Source organism: Carcharhinus amblyrhynchos, chromosome 28, assembly GCF_965287045.1.
Source record: "Carcharhinus amblyrhynchos chromosome 28, sCarAmb.v2.hapA, whole genome shotgun sequence".
Classification (NCBI taxonomy): Eukaryota; Metazoa; Chordata; class Chondrichthyes; order Carcharhiniformes; family Carcharhinidae; genus Carcharhinus; species Carcharhinus amblyrhynchos.
The window spans coordinates 32987079-33004160 of NC_137351.1; the positions used below are offsets into that span (position 1 = coordinate 32987079).

The window sequence follows — 17082 nt, forward strand, 5'->3', positions numbered from 1 at the left end:
GAGGAACTTCTTCACTCAAAGGATGGTGAATCTCTGGAATTCTCTGCCCGTTGATGTGGTGGAGGCTACCTCGCTAAATATATTTAAGTCACGGGTAGATAGGTTTTTAGTAGGCAAGGGAATTAAGGGTTATGGGGAGAAAGTGGAACTGAGCCACTTCAGATCAGCCATGATCTTATTGAATGGCGGGGCAGGCTCGAAGGGCTAGATGGTCTACTCCTGCTCCTACTTCTTATGTTCTTATGTTCTTACGTGATACTGACAGAAATTGAAATATCACTTCCTGGGACACATTAAAGGCATGAAAACCATACAGAAAATAATTGCCCTCTCATATAAAGATAATGGAAGCTGATTATCATCTCAACAGGAATAATAAGTTATATCCCAGACCAGATAATGGATTTTTGCCATCCGGGAATATACAAAGACTGAGATAAAAGCTAGCTGCAAATCTTAGTCAGTGTCCACTAGTGCTGGGTGTTTCAGAGTGTGGAGAGACACCGCTAACAAGTCAAGTCAGCAAAACTGGAACTTGCTGGCTAAGCTGCAGGATGCCAGAATCTCAAAACCAACTATTCAACTGCTGAAGTCAGCACTACTGGAATCACAAACCTCAATGACATTCTATTCAAAGACTGATTTGCATATGTTTTTTTAAAAATTCTCTTGGGCTCAGTTCTCATTTCTAATTTGTGTGAATGTTTATGCATGTGCTTTTTTGTGTGTTTAGTAGCTAATAAACTCTCTCTTTAAAGTAGAGCCTGGTTAAATTGGCTCCTTTTAAAACAAAATATTAAGAGTGGGAAAAGCTTTTCCACAGGGGAAGAGATCCTTTTTAAGTTAATCTTGATGTGACTGCCCAAGGATAGAATAAAGAACAGGAGCCAGATCATCCCTCCTCACCTGGGGCATAACAATTTGAAGGTATCCCACCCAGAATTTAACAAATTAAGGGATCACCTCTGGGATGATAAATTTGAGGAAGTTCGCCTGGGGACTGGTTGTAACAAAGATCTCATTCAGTCTCATTGAGAAAGTGGTTAAAAAGTCAGTGGGGGCCCTGAACTTTATAAGTAGAGGCATAGAGTACAAAACCAAGGAAATTATGATGAACCTTTATAGAATATTAGTTTGACCTCAACAGAAGTATCATGCCCAATGGAAGTCCTCTGTCCAATTCTGGGCACCAAACTTTAAGAAGGATATTGAGGGCACGGAGAAATTTACAGGAATGGACCGAGGTTTGACTAATTTACTGGAATTTTATGAGGTTATAACGAGTGTGGTTGACAGAGGGGAACCAGTGGATGTGGTGTATTTAGATTTCCAGAAGGCATTCGATAAGGTGCCTCACAAAAGGTTGCTGCATAAAGGTACACAAGTTGGGGGTAAAGTGTTAGCGTGGATTGAGGATTGGCTATCGAACAGAAAGCAGAGAGTTGGAATAAATGGGTGCTTTTCCAGTAGGCAGTTGGTGACTAGTGGCATGCTGCAGAGATCGGTGCTGGGGCCTCAACTGTTTACCATATACATAGACGATCTGGAGGAGGGGACCGAGTGTAGGGTAACAAAGTTCGCGGATGACACAAAGATGAGTGGGAAAGCAAACTGCGTGGAAGTCACAGAAAGTCTGCAGAGGGATTTGGATAGGCTGAGTGAATGGGCAAGGATCTGGCAGATGGAGTATAATGTTGGTAAGTCTGAGGTTATCCACTTTGGAAGAAATAATAGTAAAAAGGACTATTACTTAAACGGTGAAAAATTACAACATGCTACTGTGCAGAGGGACCTAGGGGTCCTTGTGCATGAATCACAAAAACTCAGTTTGCAGGTGCAGAAGGTGATCAAGAAGGCGAATGGAATGTTGGCCTTTATCGCGAAAGAGATGGAGTATAAAAGCAGGGAGATCATGCTGCAATTGTACAAGGTACTGGTGAGGCCGCACCTAGAGTACTGTGTACAATTTTGGTCCCCTTATTTAAGGAAGGATATATTGGCTTTGGAGAGAGTACAGAGAAGGTTCTCCAGGTTGATTCCGGAGATGAGGGGGTTGGCTTATGAGGAGAGATTGAATAGGTTGGGCCTGAACTCATTGGAGTTTAGAAGGTTGAGGGGAGATCTTATAGAGACATATAAGATAATGAAGGGGCTAGACAGGGTAAAAGCAGAGAGATTATTTCCACTTAGAATGGAAACAAGAACTAGGGGGCATAGCCTCAAAATACGGGGGAGTCAATTTAGAACAGAGTTAAGGAGGAACCTCTTCTCCCAGAGGGTAATGAATCTTTGGAATTCTCTGCCCAATGAAGCAGTAGAGGCTACCTTATTAAATGTGTTTAAGTCACAGATAGATAGATTTTTAACCAATAAGGGAATTAAGGGTTATGGGGAGCAGGCGGGTAAGTGGAACTGAACCCACTTTCAGATCAGCCATGATCTTATTGAATGGCGGAGCAGGCTCGAGGGGCTAGATGGCCTACTCCTGCTCCTATTTCTTATGCTCTTATGAATAAGAAGTTTCAGCCATGTGGATAGATGGAGAATCTGGGTTAAATTTACTTAGAGGAGAGAAAATTTAAGAGGCTTTCAAGGTCATGAGGGTCAAGGCAGAAGATAGAGAGAAATTGTTCTCATTGACCAAAGGGTCAAGACCCAGAAAACAATAACTGAAGATGATTGGCAAAAGAACCAATGGCAACGTGAGAAGAAATGTCTACGGTTGAGATCTGAAATGCACTACCGAACAGTGTGGTGGAAGCAGTGTCAATCATGACTTTCAAAAAGGAACTGGACAAATACCTGAGAGGTAGTTTTCAGGGCTACTGGGAAAGGTAAGGGAGGGGGGCTAGCTAAGTTGCTCTTGCAGACAGCCAACACTGACATAATCAGCCGAATGGCCTCCTTGATTGCTGTAATCGGACCATCATTTTCCAATCATCTCTAGCTACATAATGGATACTGGAGTGCTGCTAACACTTGAGCAGCGTGGTGGCACAGTAGTTAGCACTGCTGCCTCACAGCACCAGGGACCTAGGTTCGACTTCCGGCTTGGGTCATTGTGCGGAGTCTGCACATTCTCCCCATGTCTGCGTGAGTTTCCTCCCACAATCCAAAAGCTTAAGTGATTCACATTGTCACATACATGGATTTTATGAGGTGAAGGGTTTCTAAGATGTCTCTGGAAGTTTACCGTCATGGGCAGTTTGCCAGGATCTAGGACGTAGCAATGGCTGGAGGTTGTAAGTCTTTATACTTCACCGTGTGGGAATGCAAGTGGGAACTCACACACTGATTGAAAAGATCAAATCTGTACAGATTTGAAACAAGTCTGGAAGATATGCCTAACTTGTCTCAGATGGTAAATCATCAGACAAGAACCGTCACTATGAAAGCTCTTATATAAGTTAGCTGGCTGTGTTCGAAAGGAACAGAAATAAACTCTCGGGAGCTAAAAATCACTTTGTAATAGCTTCCTAAACAACTTGTTTTGTAGTTTAAAGTGTAAGCTACCTACAACAATAATGATTAGTCAATAGTGTTTTAGTCTGTTTGTGACAATTAAAGTTTTGTTTCATCTGGTTAGGTGCATTGACCATGCTAAATTCTCCCCCAGTGTACCCAAACAGATGCCAGAGTGTGACAACTAGAGGATTTTCATGTAACTTCATTGCAGTGTTAATGTAAGCCTATTTGTGATACTAATAAATAAACTTAAATATTTTACCACCGTTTAAAAATAGAGAAAGGGATAAGCTAACTTAATGCAGGCCAGTCAGCCTAATGTATGTGGTGGACAAATTATTGGATAAAGTTCTGAGACAATATAAATCATTATTTAGAGGGGCACAGATTAATCAAAGACAGTCAGCTTTACTTTGTCAAGGGAAGGTGGCCAACCTGACTGAAGTTTTCTGAGCAGGTAACAAGGATGCAGGTTACACTTTTAACATAGACTACCTAGATTTTAACAGGTTATTTAACAAGGTCCCTCTTAATCAAAAAATTAAAAGTTCATGAGTTCCAAGAAAAGGTGGCATATTGCATCTGAAATTGGCTCAATAGCACAAAATAAAAAGTTAAGGACATTTATGTGATCAGAAAGCTCTTTCTAGTGAGGTTCTGCAGCACTAGGCTCCTTGCTGTTCATATAGTGGGGATATAAAAATGGTCATGTGATTGATAGTGAACAAGAAAGCTGCAGAAAAATATCAATGAACTGATCAGAAAAATGGCAAAGATAATTCAATTTGGAGAAATGAGAAGTGATGTATTGTGGGAGGACAAATAAGGTAAGGGAATCTATAATAAATGGCACAGTACTAAGAATTACAGATGAACAGAGGGATCTTGCAGTGCACAGATCGTGAAGATAGCAGGACAAATTGATAAGGTGGTCAATAAAATGTTATGGATTCCTCATTGGCTGAGGCCTAGGGTGCAAGAGCAGGAAGGTTACGCAAGAACTGTATAAAACACCAAATACTGAAACAGTATACAGCCTGGTCACTGCCTAACAGGGTGGATGTCATCATACTTGTGAGGTTACAGAAGAGATTTGAGGATGCTGCAGGGATGGAGAATTCTAGCTCTGAGGAAAGATTGGACAGGCTGGGAGCACTTTCTTTGGAACAGAGGAGGCAGTGGGGAGACTTATCTGAGGTGTATAAAATTCTGAGGGGCGGTGTGGATAGAAAGTACTTATTTCCCTTAGTAGAGACATCAATAACAAGGGGCACAGATTTGAAGATATTGGTAAAATGATTAGAGGAGGATTACAGAACATTTTTCCCTCCCAGAGCATGGTATGGAACTCACGACCCAGACAAGGAGGTAGAAGCAGAAACCCTCATTACATTTAAAAACAAACTTGGATCTGCAGTTGAGATGCTGCAACCTACAAGGCCACAGATCAAGGGATGGACAATGGAATTCGGCTTGTAAACATATTTTCTGGCCAGCGCAGATGCAACAAGCAGAATGCCCTCCTTTTGTTCTGGAGATCTTTCTATGGTGGCATAACTCAACCAGAATGAGTGCTGCTCTCTTCCTTGTTATAAATCTTTGTGAGCAAATGAATTGAGAATGAAGGTGATGATAAAGTTCAAATGTCAACCATTCTCATTCATTCCATTTATTAGATTTGCTTTTATATTTCATTAATTTTCAAGCATTTAGTGTTACTGATTTTTGGACACACAAGCATTTTCTGTTTAAACCCAGAACTGGTATGTTAGCTGTACAGAGACAATGCAATTCTGATACTTCATTAACTTTCAAGCAGATTTTACATTCTCTGACAGGCCAATCTGTCATTACCAGACAAAACGCTTACCAGTCATCGAACTTTCCGATGTTGACAGCTGCTCTCTCAATTTCTCCACATCATCTGGATGAACCTGATCATACAAGGTACTCCCAAACCATTCAGACTGCGGGTGGTTTAAAACAGGTGTAACAGAGTCTGACACATAGATGATTCTTCCAGTCTCAGCGGCAGCTACAAAAAGGAATCCATCTGCTGCCTCCAGAATCAGATGTTTCAACTCCTTGGAAAGGAAAGGAAAAGAAAAGATGTTGGTTAAAATGCTGCAAGATAGAATATTTCACTATTCCTTACTGGCTGCATTGATATTTTGGCCCTGGAGGGAGTGCAGAGGAGGTTTACTAGGCTGATGCCGGAGTTGAGGGGGTTGAGCTATGAGGAGAGGCTGAATAAACTAGGCTTGTACTCGTTAGAGTTTAGAAGAATGAGAGGAGATCTCATTGAGACGTATAAGATGATGAATGGGATGGATAGGGTAGAGGTGGAGAGACTCTTCCCGCTCAAAAAAGACAGTAGGACTAGGGGGCACAGCCTCAAGATAAAGGGGAGGCGGTTTAGAACGGAGTTGAGGAGGAACTTCTTCACTCAAAGGGTGGTGAATCTCTGGAATTCTCTGCCCGTTGAAGTGGTGGAGGCTGCCTCGCTAAATATTTTTAAGAAGCGGGTTGATGGGTTCTTGATAAGAGAGGGGATTAAGGGTTATGGGGAGAGGGCGGGAAAGTGGAACTGAGCCACAACAGATCAGCCATGATCTTATTGAATGGCGGGGCAGGCTCGAAGGGCTGGATGGCCTACTCCTGCTCCTATTTCTTATGTTCTTATGTTCTTATGCATAATATAAACATTTCAGTTATGATCTACAAGAACATTCACCCTCATCTGCAGATTAAGAGATATATTTATCAAAGATTTTTGGGTTCTCTTAAAGTCAGCCACAGATCTATTCTCATATTTTCTCTCCGTCCCCTTTTGGTCATTCTTCTTTGTTATTGAGATAGTTCTCCTCTGTTGGCAGGATGCGACCGCTGCGTGGTGTGCCACAGGGATCACTGCTGGACCCACAACTTTTTACTCTTCATATCAATGGCTCGGATGAAGGGATTGAAGGTATAGTTGATAAACTTGCTAATAATAAAAAGATAGGAAGGAAAGTAAATTTTTACAAGGATGAAGACGATTGCAAAAGGAAATAGATAGGTTGAGTGGGAAATAAAGTCTGACAAATGGAGTATAATGTGGCCAAATGTGAAATTTTCCATTTAAGCAGGAAGAATAAAAAAGCCTTTAACCGTCTAAAAGCTTATTTATTAAAGTCGTGAGAGATTGCAGAGCTCTGAGATGAAGAGGAATTTCATAGTAACTTTATTGCAGTATTAATATAAGCCCACTTGTCACACTAATAAATTGTAAAACAGAAGAATCTCGTGTCCCATTTTTACCCTCGTGATTTCTCTCTTAACACTACTCCTACACCGTCTATACTCTTGAAGGGATCCACTTGATCCCAACTGCCTACGCAAGTCATGTGCCGCCTTCTTCTTTTTGACCAGGACCTCAATATCCCGAGTCATCTAGGATTCCCTACTTCTGCCAGCCTTGTCCTTCACTCTAAGAGGAATGTGCCTACCTGAACTCTGGTTAACACACTTTTGAAAGCCTCCCACTTAACCAGACATCACTTTGCCTTCCCACAGACCCCCCCACCAATTAACTGTTGAAAGTTCGTGCCTGATACCATCAAAATTGGCCTTGCCCCAATTTAGAATTTTAACTTTTGGACCAGACCTATCATTCTCCATAGCTATCTTAAAACTAATGGAATTATGGTCACTGGTCCCATAAGTGATCTCTCATTAACACTTTGTCACCTGCCCTTCCTTATTTCCCAAGAGGAGGTCAAGTTTCACCCCGTCTCTAGTCAGATCAACCACATACTGAATGAGAAAGTCCTCCTGAGTACACTCAACAAATTTCTCTCCATCCAACCCTCTAATACTATGGCTGTCCCAGTCAATGTTGGGGAAGTTAAAGTCCTCTACTAATACCACCTTATTTTTCTTAGAGCTATCTGTAATTTCCTAACATATTTGCTCCTCAATTTACTATTGACCATTTGGGGTCCTGTAGTACAATCCTACCAAGGTAATTTCCCCTCTTATTTCACAGTTCTACCATATACCCTTGGATATATCCCCTCTCAGTCCTGCCGTGATGTTCTCCCAAATCAAAAACACAACTCCCCCTCTTCTCTTACTTCCTGTATGTTTCCTCTTTTCAGGCATCTAGAACTAGGAGTTGTTGTTTAAAAATACGGGGTAACTCATTTAAGCTGGAGGTGAGGAGAATATTTTTCTCTCAGAAGGTTGAGAGTCTCTGGAACTCTGTTTCTCAAATGGCAGTGGAAACAGAATTTTTGAATATTTTTAAGGCAGAGCTAGATAGATTCTTGATCAACAAGGGGAGGGGGGGTTGAAAGGTTAAGGGGGGCAGAAATGTGGGGTTGAGGTTCCAGTCAGATTAGTATGATTTTATTGAATGGCAGAGCAGGCTCAAGGGGCAAGTGGCCTACTCCTATTCCTAATTCATATGTTGAAAAGTATTACACTTGTTGTACGCTTCTTCTTTCTGTATCTTCTATCACCATATTGGAGTTCTAGTTTTGAATGTTCTTTCCTTCTCTGTCATGAAAGCATCTACTCAGTACCTAAACCATCTCAGCTTTAAATATGGCACATCATTCAACTGCCACTTTGCTTGAGATCCAACTGGACCTGATTTTCAACTCACTGACGTGAACGCTCCTCTGGTAATTTTAAACTTGTCATTTTCCATTAATATTCTAAACCTAATGACACTTTCTGTGCATTTTGTTTCTTCTCTCTACAACGCTTCATCCTGTTGCCCACCTATCTGCCAAATTAGGTTAATTCTCCTCAACAGTATTTGTTAATCTTCCCACAAAGGGGTGGCATGGTGGCCCAGTGGTTAGCACTGCTGCCTCACACAGCCAGGGACCCGGGTTCAATTCTGGCCTTGGGTCGCTGTCTGTGGAGTTTCTACATTCTCCCCGTGGCTGCATGGGTTTCTTCCGGTGCTCCAACAGTTTCCTCCCACAGTCTAAAGATGTGTGGGTTAAATTGAGTGGCCATTCTAAATTAATCCTAATGTCAGAGGGATTAGCAAAGTAAATATGAGGAGTTATGGGTTTAAGGTCTGGGTGGAATTGTGCTCAGTGTAGACTCGATGGGCTGAATGGCCTCTTTCCGCAGTGTAAGGATTCTATGAAAGACACTGGTTTTAACCCTGTTGCAGTGCCACCACTCAATCTTGAAGTTTTCCCACTTGCCCCATAATTGGTCCAAATGCCCAAGGAATCCATAGCATCTCTTCCGCTAGATGTTAACCTGTTCTATTTTATTAACCCTACTTTAATCTCAATCAAGCATGAGGCACTGGGAGTAATCCAGAGATGACTACCTTTGAAATCATGCTTTTTAACTTTAACTAAGCACCTGAGACTGTGGGACCACAATGCTTTTCCCTTCTATGTCATTGGTTCCACTCAGAATGTTGTACACCCTCAATGACCTCATTCACCCTGGCATCAAGGAGGAAATACAGCCAACGGGTTTCACGTTGATGGTTGCACCCCATGGTGTTGTCACCTTCTCTGGTATTCACTGCGACCATCAATATTGAGCACCACACTCCCAGATCAGTGCACTGCCTGCCTCTTTCCTTCCAGCCCCAAGTCAGAAGTGGGGATGTTCGCTGGTAAAATAAATACTGTGGGGACAAGAGCAGGTGAGAATCTGGGAAGTCTGAAGTGAATAATTCCCAAAAGTCTGTCCACCATCTACGCAGCAGATGTAAAGACTGCAATGGAATATTCTCCACTTGCCTGGATGAAAGCAGCTCTCACAACACTTGACACTATCAAGGACAATGCAGACCACTTGACTGGCACCTCATCCACCACATTGAGTATTCACTCCTTCCACCATCGGCATAACAGTGGCAACAGAATGTGCCACACAAAAGATGCACTGCAGCAACTCAACAAAGCTCCTCAACTGCACCTTCCATGGCTCCAACCTCTACCACTTAAACTGACAAGGGCAGCACGTGGGAATACCACCATCCCAAGTTCCCTTCCAAGCTCTACACCATCTTGAGTTGGATCAATATCACTGTTCATTCACTCTCACTGGAGCAAGGGAGTTCCAGTTACTGTTCACTCACTCTCACTGGAGCAAGGGAGTTCCTAATGCAGCCCAAAACTGCACTCCAATGCAGACAAACACTCTGGCTTTTGCAGTCTGTTCACATTACTGTAATCCTTGTCCACAGAGCCACCTCAGTAAATCTCTCTAGGACTTTCATTTCCTTCCCTGGGTGAGGTGCAAGAACTGGACACACGAGTCCTGCTGAGGCTGAACTGGCAATTTAGTGTTTCTTTAGGTAGAAGGTCATCGATCTGAAATGTTAAGTTTGTTTCTCTCTACACAGATGCAGCTGTTAGGAACTCCCTTCCTAAACAGTACTGCAGGCGTACCTGTACCTATACCTGTACCACGTGGACTAGTGGTTCAAGATGGAGGCAATTAGGGATGAGGGACAAATGCTGGTTATGATCGTGATCCCCATATTATGAAATAATTAAATAAACGTTTTTCTGACCACTTCCTGGAACACACTTTATTCTGCAGTGACTCCAACTGCTCAAGCTCAGAAACCCTGAGAAACCACCAGAATACAATGCGCAAAATCAGTGACACACTTGCATTCATTTTCTGGGAAACATATTTTCAAGATTTGCCAACAAGCCCAATCAAAGCAAGTTCATTCTTTCAATTTTCTGAAACAAAATCCTCCAGGATCAACGTATTGAGATATATAAAAGTAAAATGCTACAGATTTTGGAAATCAGAAACAGAAACTGCTGGAAATACTCAGCAAATCTAGCTGCATCTGTGGAGAGAGAAACAAACTTAATATTTTAGATCGATGACCTTCTATCTAAAGAAACGCTAAATTGCTAGTTCAGCCTCAGCAGAAGTCGTGTGTCCAGTTCTGTACACCTCACCCAGGGAAGGGTGTGAAAGTCCTAGAGAGAGTACAGAAGTGATTTACTGAGATGGCTTTGTGGACAAGGATTACAGTAATGTGAACAGACTGCAAAAGCCAGGAGTCTGCATTGGAGTGCAGTTTTGGGCTGCATTAGTTGGAGTTTGGTGAATGGGGAAGTTCTTATCTTTCTTCAGCCTCCAATAACTGGCTCTAACTTCACTACAGGGGAAGAAGCTGACAGGTGAGTAACTGGTAAATTTTCTATTTAGAAGAATGATTTTTAAAAGTTATGGTTTGGTACGTCAGCTCAGCACGACTGGAATGTGCATCCTGTGGTATGCAGGAAGTAACTGACACACCATGTGCTCTAAATGAAGAGAAGGTGTCACCGGCTGCAGAAACTTGTCCTCCAGGTTTTGAAAAATTAAATGATGGCTGAAATCATTGTTGTGCACAGCCTGGTGGTCACACCGCAGGCTAAGAGCATGCAGACAGAGCAAATGATTTGATTTTATTGTCACACGTGTTAGCGTACAGTGGAAAGTATTGTTTCTTGCATGCTTGACTTACAAGGCATACTATTCAGAGAGAAGGAAAAGAGAGAGTACAGAATGTTATGTTAAAATCATAGCTAGGGTATATAGAAAGATCAACTTAGTGTGAAGTAGATCCATTCAAAAGTCTGATGGCAGCAGGGAAGAAGCTGTTCTTGAGTGGGTTGATACATGACCTCAGACTTCTATATATTTTTCCCAATAGAAGGTGGTGGAAGAGAGTATGTCCTGGGTGCAGGGGGTCCTTAATTATGCTGGTTGCTTTTCTGAAGTAGGAGAAGTGTAGATGGAGTCAATGGATCGAAGGCTGATTTGCATGACAGACTGGGCTAAGTTCACAACCTTTTGTAGTTTCTTGTGGTCTTGGGCAGAGCAGGAGCCATAGCAACTGGTAATACAACCAGAAAGAATGCTTTCTATAATGCATCTGTAAAGGTTGGAGAAAGTCATAGAAGACAAAGGAAATTTGACATGTCAGCTAAGAAGGTAGAGGCATTGGTGGGCTTTCATAACCAAAGTGTCAACATGGGGGTTAGGACAGATTGTTGGTCATCTGGACATCTAAAAACTTGAAGCTCTCAATCATTTCTACTATGTCCATATTGATGTAGACAGGGAATGTTCTCCATTACACTTCCTAAAATCAATGCCAATCTCCTTTGTTGTGTTGACATTGAAGGAGAGATTATTATCGTCACACCAATTCACCAGATTTTCTATCTCTGTCTCATCATTTTTTAAGATCCGACCCATTATGGTGGTGTCAACAGCAAATTTGAAAATTGAATTGGTGTCAAAGCTCTGGAGAATTGGAAACTTGACACCTTGTTCAAAAGGGTTTGTAAGGCTAAGCCCAGTATCTGCCAATCAGTCAACATAAGTTTGGTGTTGAAGCGTCTGGAAACAACATTCAGGATAAAATTAATAATCACATGAAAAAATGTGGATTTTTAGGAAGAGCCAACATGGATTTCTTAAAGGAAAATGTTTGCTGGCGTTTTTGAAGTAACAAAAAGGGTCGGTGAGGGTAATGCTGTTGACGTGGTGTATATGGACGGTCAAAAGGCATTCAATAAGCATCACACCAGATTTTTGAGAAAAGTTAGAGCTCATGGAATTAAGAAGGACAGTGGGAATGTGGATATAGAATTGGTTCAGTGATAGGAAAGAGTGAATAATGGCAAAAGATGTAACAGGCATGTGTTCAGCGAGGGGAGACTTCAGACTGAGTGATGCAGTGACTGAATGAATATATCTGGCAATTTGGTTCAAAGAGGGAATTCAGTGCATGGAGTTTGAAAAAGGCGCTATAGGTAAGGGTTACTGCAAAAATTGAAGTGCGCTGAGTAGGAAGTTTGGTTAAGGTGGGGAGGAGATGCTTTTTGCTTCTACTCTCAGCCTCCAGGATTTGACTTCCATCTTGGTATAACAGGAGCAAGAAAGTCAGTAATGAGACTCATTAGAAACTGAGTTTTATCCGTATATACTGTAATATTTTATCGGTATTGTAATGATATCTGGCAGTGCCAAAACCTATTGGAAGGTGTATTAATTAATAATTGCAAATTAATTGTAAATTAATTTGCAATTATTAATTAATTCATACAAACTCCTAACTCCGTGACCTGAGCCTTGGCCCCTCCCTCTGCGATTGTATCCAGAATTTCCTAACTCACAGACCACAATCAGTACAGATAGGCAACAACACCATCTCCACAATCATCCTCAACACCGGTGCCTCCTACTATACTCCTTATACACCTACGACTCCTTATACACCTATGACTGTGCAGCCAAATTCCCCTCCAATTCCATTTTCAAGTTTGCTGATGACGCCACCATAGTGGATCGGATCTCAAACAATGACGAGACAGAGTACACGAATGGGATAGAGAATCTGCTGCGGCAACAATAATCTCTCCCTCAACATCAACAGAACTAAGGAGGTTGTAATCAATTTCAGGAAGCATAAAGGAGAACATGCCCAATCTACATCAATGGGTTCGAAGTAGAAAGGGTCAAGAGTTTCAAGTTTTTAGGTGTCCAGATCACCAACAACCTTTCCTGGTTCCCCCCATCATGCCGACACTATAGTTAAGAAAGCCCACCAACGCCTCCACTTTCTCAGAAGACTAATAAAATTTGGCACGTCAGCTCCAACTCTCACCAACTTTTACAGATGCATCATAGAAAGCATTCTTGCTGGTTGTGTCACAGTTTGGTACGGCTCTTGCTCTGCCCAAGAACACAAAGAACTATAAAAGGTCGTGAATTTAGCCCAATACATCACGCAAACCAGCCTCCCATCCATTGACTCCGTTTACACTTCCAGCTGCCTTGGCAAAGCAGCCAGCATAACTAAGGACCCCAGACATTCTCTCTTCCTCCTCCTTCCTTCGGGAAAAAAATATAGAAGTCTGAGGTCATGAATCAACCAACTCAACAACAGCTTCTTCCCTGCTGCTGTCAGGCTTTTGAATGGACCTACCTTGCATTAAATTGATCTTTCTCTACACCCTAGCTATGACTGTAAACTACATTCTGCACTCTCTCATTTCCCTTCTACGATCAGTATGTTTTGTCTGTATAGCGCGCAAGAAACAATACTTTTCACTGTATGTGAATACATGTGACAATAAATCAAATTCAAATACTGGGGATAGCAAGGCAGGTGATGTGCTGCGATTGCATGATGTGAGAACGTCTGGATACCAGTGTGATCCAGGCCAAACACATCTGCAGTTTAATGTTTATTGATGCAGGAACTTCAACTCCAAGTTATTGAGCTGGAGGCTGAACTGCAGACAGTGCGACACATCAGACAGGGGAAAGGTTATCTAGACAATTCATTCCAGAAAGCGGTCACATCCCTTGGGGTAACGCCCTCCAATTTGTTCAGTGGTCAGTGAAGGAGGGTGTGACTGCAAGTGAGGTAGGTTAAGGGATCCGGGGGCAGCAGTGCAGGAGCCTCAGCCCTTGCAACTGTCCAACAGGTATAAGAGTTAATGTATTAAATTTGAAACAAAATACAGAAGTACTCTGCTAACCAACTGACCTAGAAACATGGACACGCCCACAATGCTGTGAATGAGAGCCAATTAAAAGTATTAAAATCACACAAAGATAGCAGTGGAACGTACACAGCAGACTGTGTAAATTAGTTGAGTAGGAACTGAAGGGATAACATGTACTGAAGAAAAAATAAAGATGCAATTATTCAAGCAACTCCCAGCTCAAAAAGTCTGTATTCAACAATTGGCAGAGTCAGCAGGATTTCCCAGCTGTAATGAGCAATGGTCGACTGTAGAAATATAAGGCCAATCTTTGTATTGTCACAAGACCCGAGTTTGGCAGATTAGGCGAGATCCTTAAAGAATTTGCGACAGATTTAGAGCCATGGCTTGGGACCTGTATCGGCGCATTCCCCCAGAAGCAGCTTACTTAAATAAGCCTATCAGTCCCTCCTTGCAGTAAAGGAAAGGACCCACATCCTAATAGCCTATTATAGCAGGCAACAAGGAAAAAGTATCTATCACCACAAAGTGTGGTATGGTTCTTCCAGAGATAATTGAACCAGAAACACAGTCAGACATCAGTGACTTTCTGGGATTTTTGGAGCTGCAGGCTGATAAATGCCCGGATTCTGATGGATTTAATTTCTGCATCTTAAATTAAGTTGATGTATCCGTTTTAATTCTCTGATACTCCCTGGACTCAAGGAAGATCCCATTAGATTGGAAGATAACAGATGTAACTCCGTTATTCAGAAGGGGAGGGAGACAGAAAGGGGGAAACTACAGGCCAGTTAGCTTAACATGTGCCATAAGGAAAATGCTAGAAGATATAGCAGGGCACTTGGTTAAGTTTAAAGTAATCAGGCAAAGTCAGTATGGTTTTGTGAAAGGGAAATAATGCTCAACGAACTTACTGGAGTTCTTTGAGGGAATAACGTGCTATGGAATTGGTGAATGTACTGGACTTAGATTTCCAGAAGAGATTTGATAAATTGCCACATCAAAGATTTTTTGCGGAAGATAAAAACTCATGATGTAGGGGCTAACACATTGGTACGGATAGAAGATTGGTGGCTAACTGTAAGCACAGGAGACTTAAATAAGTCTTCTTCAGGTTGACAATGTGCAACAAGTGGTGTGCCACAGGAATCAGTGCCACAGGCTTCAACTATTTAAAATTTATGTAAATAACTTGGAAAGCGGGATGGATGGAATGGTTGCCAAATTTGCTGATGAGACAAAGATAGGTAGGGAAGTAAGCTGTGAAGGGGATATAATGAGCTTACAAAAGATACAGATAGATTGAGTGGGCAAATGGAGTATAATGTGGGAAAATGTGAAATTGTCCATTTTGGCAGGAAGAATAAAAAAGCTTAATATCTAAATGGTGAAAGATTGTAGAGCTCTGAGGTACAGAGGGATCTAGGTGTCCTCGTGTATGAATCGCAAAAGGCTAATATGCAGGTACAGCAAGTAATTAGGAAAGTTAATAGAACGTTATCCTTTATTGCAAGGGGAATTGAATACAAAAGTCGAGAGTTCATGCTTCAGAAATGCAGAGCACTAGTGAGAACACATTTGGAGAACTGTGTACAGTATTGGTCACCTTATTTAAGGGTATGTGTTGGAAGCAGTTCAGAGAAGATTTACCAGACTACTACTAGGAATCTGTGGGTTATCTTATGAGGAAAGATTGGAGGGGCTAGGCTTGTAACTCCTGGAGTTTAGAAGGGTAAGGGGTGACTTGACTGAAACATAAGATCTTGAGGGGTCTCAACAGTTATTTCCTCTTGTGGGAGAATCTAGAACTAGGGGTTATTGTTTAAAAATAAGGGATTGACCATTTAAAATGAGGATGAGGTGAACGTTCTTCCCACAGAGGATCATGAGTCTTTCCAACTGTCTTCCAGAAAAGTCTGTACATTTTTAAGGCAGAGGTGGATTGATCCTTGGGAAGCAAGGAGATGATAGGTTATCAGGGGTAGGCGAGATGTACTATTAATTACTAGATGTTCTATGAAGTTACTATTAGATCAACCATGATCTTATTAAATGGCAGAGCAGGCCTGACGGGCTGAATGGCTTACTCTTTCTATGTTATTTTTCAGGCTAGAGAAAGGTTTGCAGTAGAGCTTCTCAGAAGTCAATATTGCAACATATGCTTTTCCTGATATTGGTGTGCAAACGACAATTTCAAAGCCTGCATATTATGCAAAACACAAAAGCATTATAAATTGTGAGGAAGACAGAGTAGAACTTCAAAACAACATAGGCAAGTTGGTGGAATGCGCAGATAGATAGCAGATGTGGAAACGTGCAAGGTGATTCATTTCAGTTGGGAGAACATGGGTAGACAATACAAAATAAGGGATACAATTCTGAAGGGTGTGCAGAAGCAAAGGAACCTAGCTATGTATGTGCATAAATCAGTAAAGGTGGCAGGAAGGTGGAGACAGCAGTTAATAAAGCATTCTGTATCTAGGTTTTATTAACAGAGGCATAGAATACAAGAGCAACAAGACTATGAACTTGTATAGGACACTAGTCAAACCTCATCTCAAGTACTGTGTACGGGTCAGGGCGCTACAATATTGGAAGTGGGGGAATGCAGAAGAGATTTACAAGAATGGTTCCAGGAATGAGAAACTTTAATTATGAAAATAAAGACTGTTCTTCTTGGGGAGGAAAGGCTAAGAGGACATCTGGTGGACGCGTTGAAATTCATGGTGGGGGCCAGAATGGGAAAAATTGTTCCCACTCGTAAAGGATTGAGAATGAGGGGGCACAGCAAAAGAAGCAAATGTGATGTGAGAAAAAACGTTTCCACATAATAAGTATGCACCTGGTAGTGTGGTGGAGGTAGGTTCGATCAAGACATTCAAAAGGACATCAGTAGATTATTTGAATAGAAACAATGTGCAGGATAAGGGAAAACAACAGGAGACTTGAACTAAGTCATTATGCTGGCTTGGAGAGCGGGTGCAGACATGAAGGGTGAATGGCCTCCTTCTATCGTAACAATTCTGTGATTCTGCATTTCACCTTATAAGCAGAGAAAACTTAAAAGGTGATTTGATGTTTAAAATCATAAAGGGTTTAGATAAAGAAAGAAAGTGTT

General features: G+C 41.7%; 1 protein-coding gene across 5 annotated transcripts in view; it reads right to left on the bottom strand.

The window, feature by feature from the left end:
• arnt2 (aryl-hydrocarbon receptor nuclear translocator 2) overlaps window positions 1–17082 on the bottom strand; it is a 369880-nt gene that overhangs the window by 293349 nt on the left and 59449 nt on the right. For all 5 annotated transcript variants that reach the window (XM_080214131.1, XM_080214130.1, XM_080214133.1 and 2 more), the window contains one exon: window positions 5336–5549. In XM_080214131.1, coding sequence (XP_080070257.1) covers window positions 5336–5549 — 214 coding nt within the window. The remainder of the gene's footprint in view (window positions 1–5335; window positions 5550–17082) is intronic.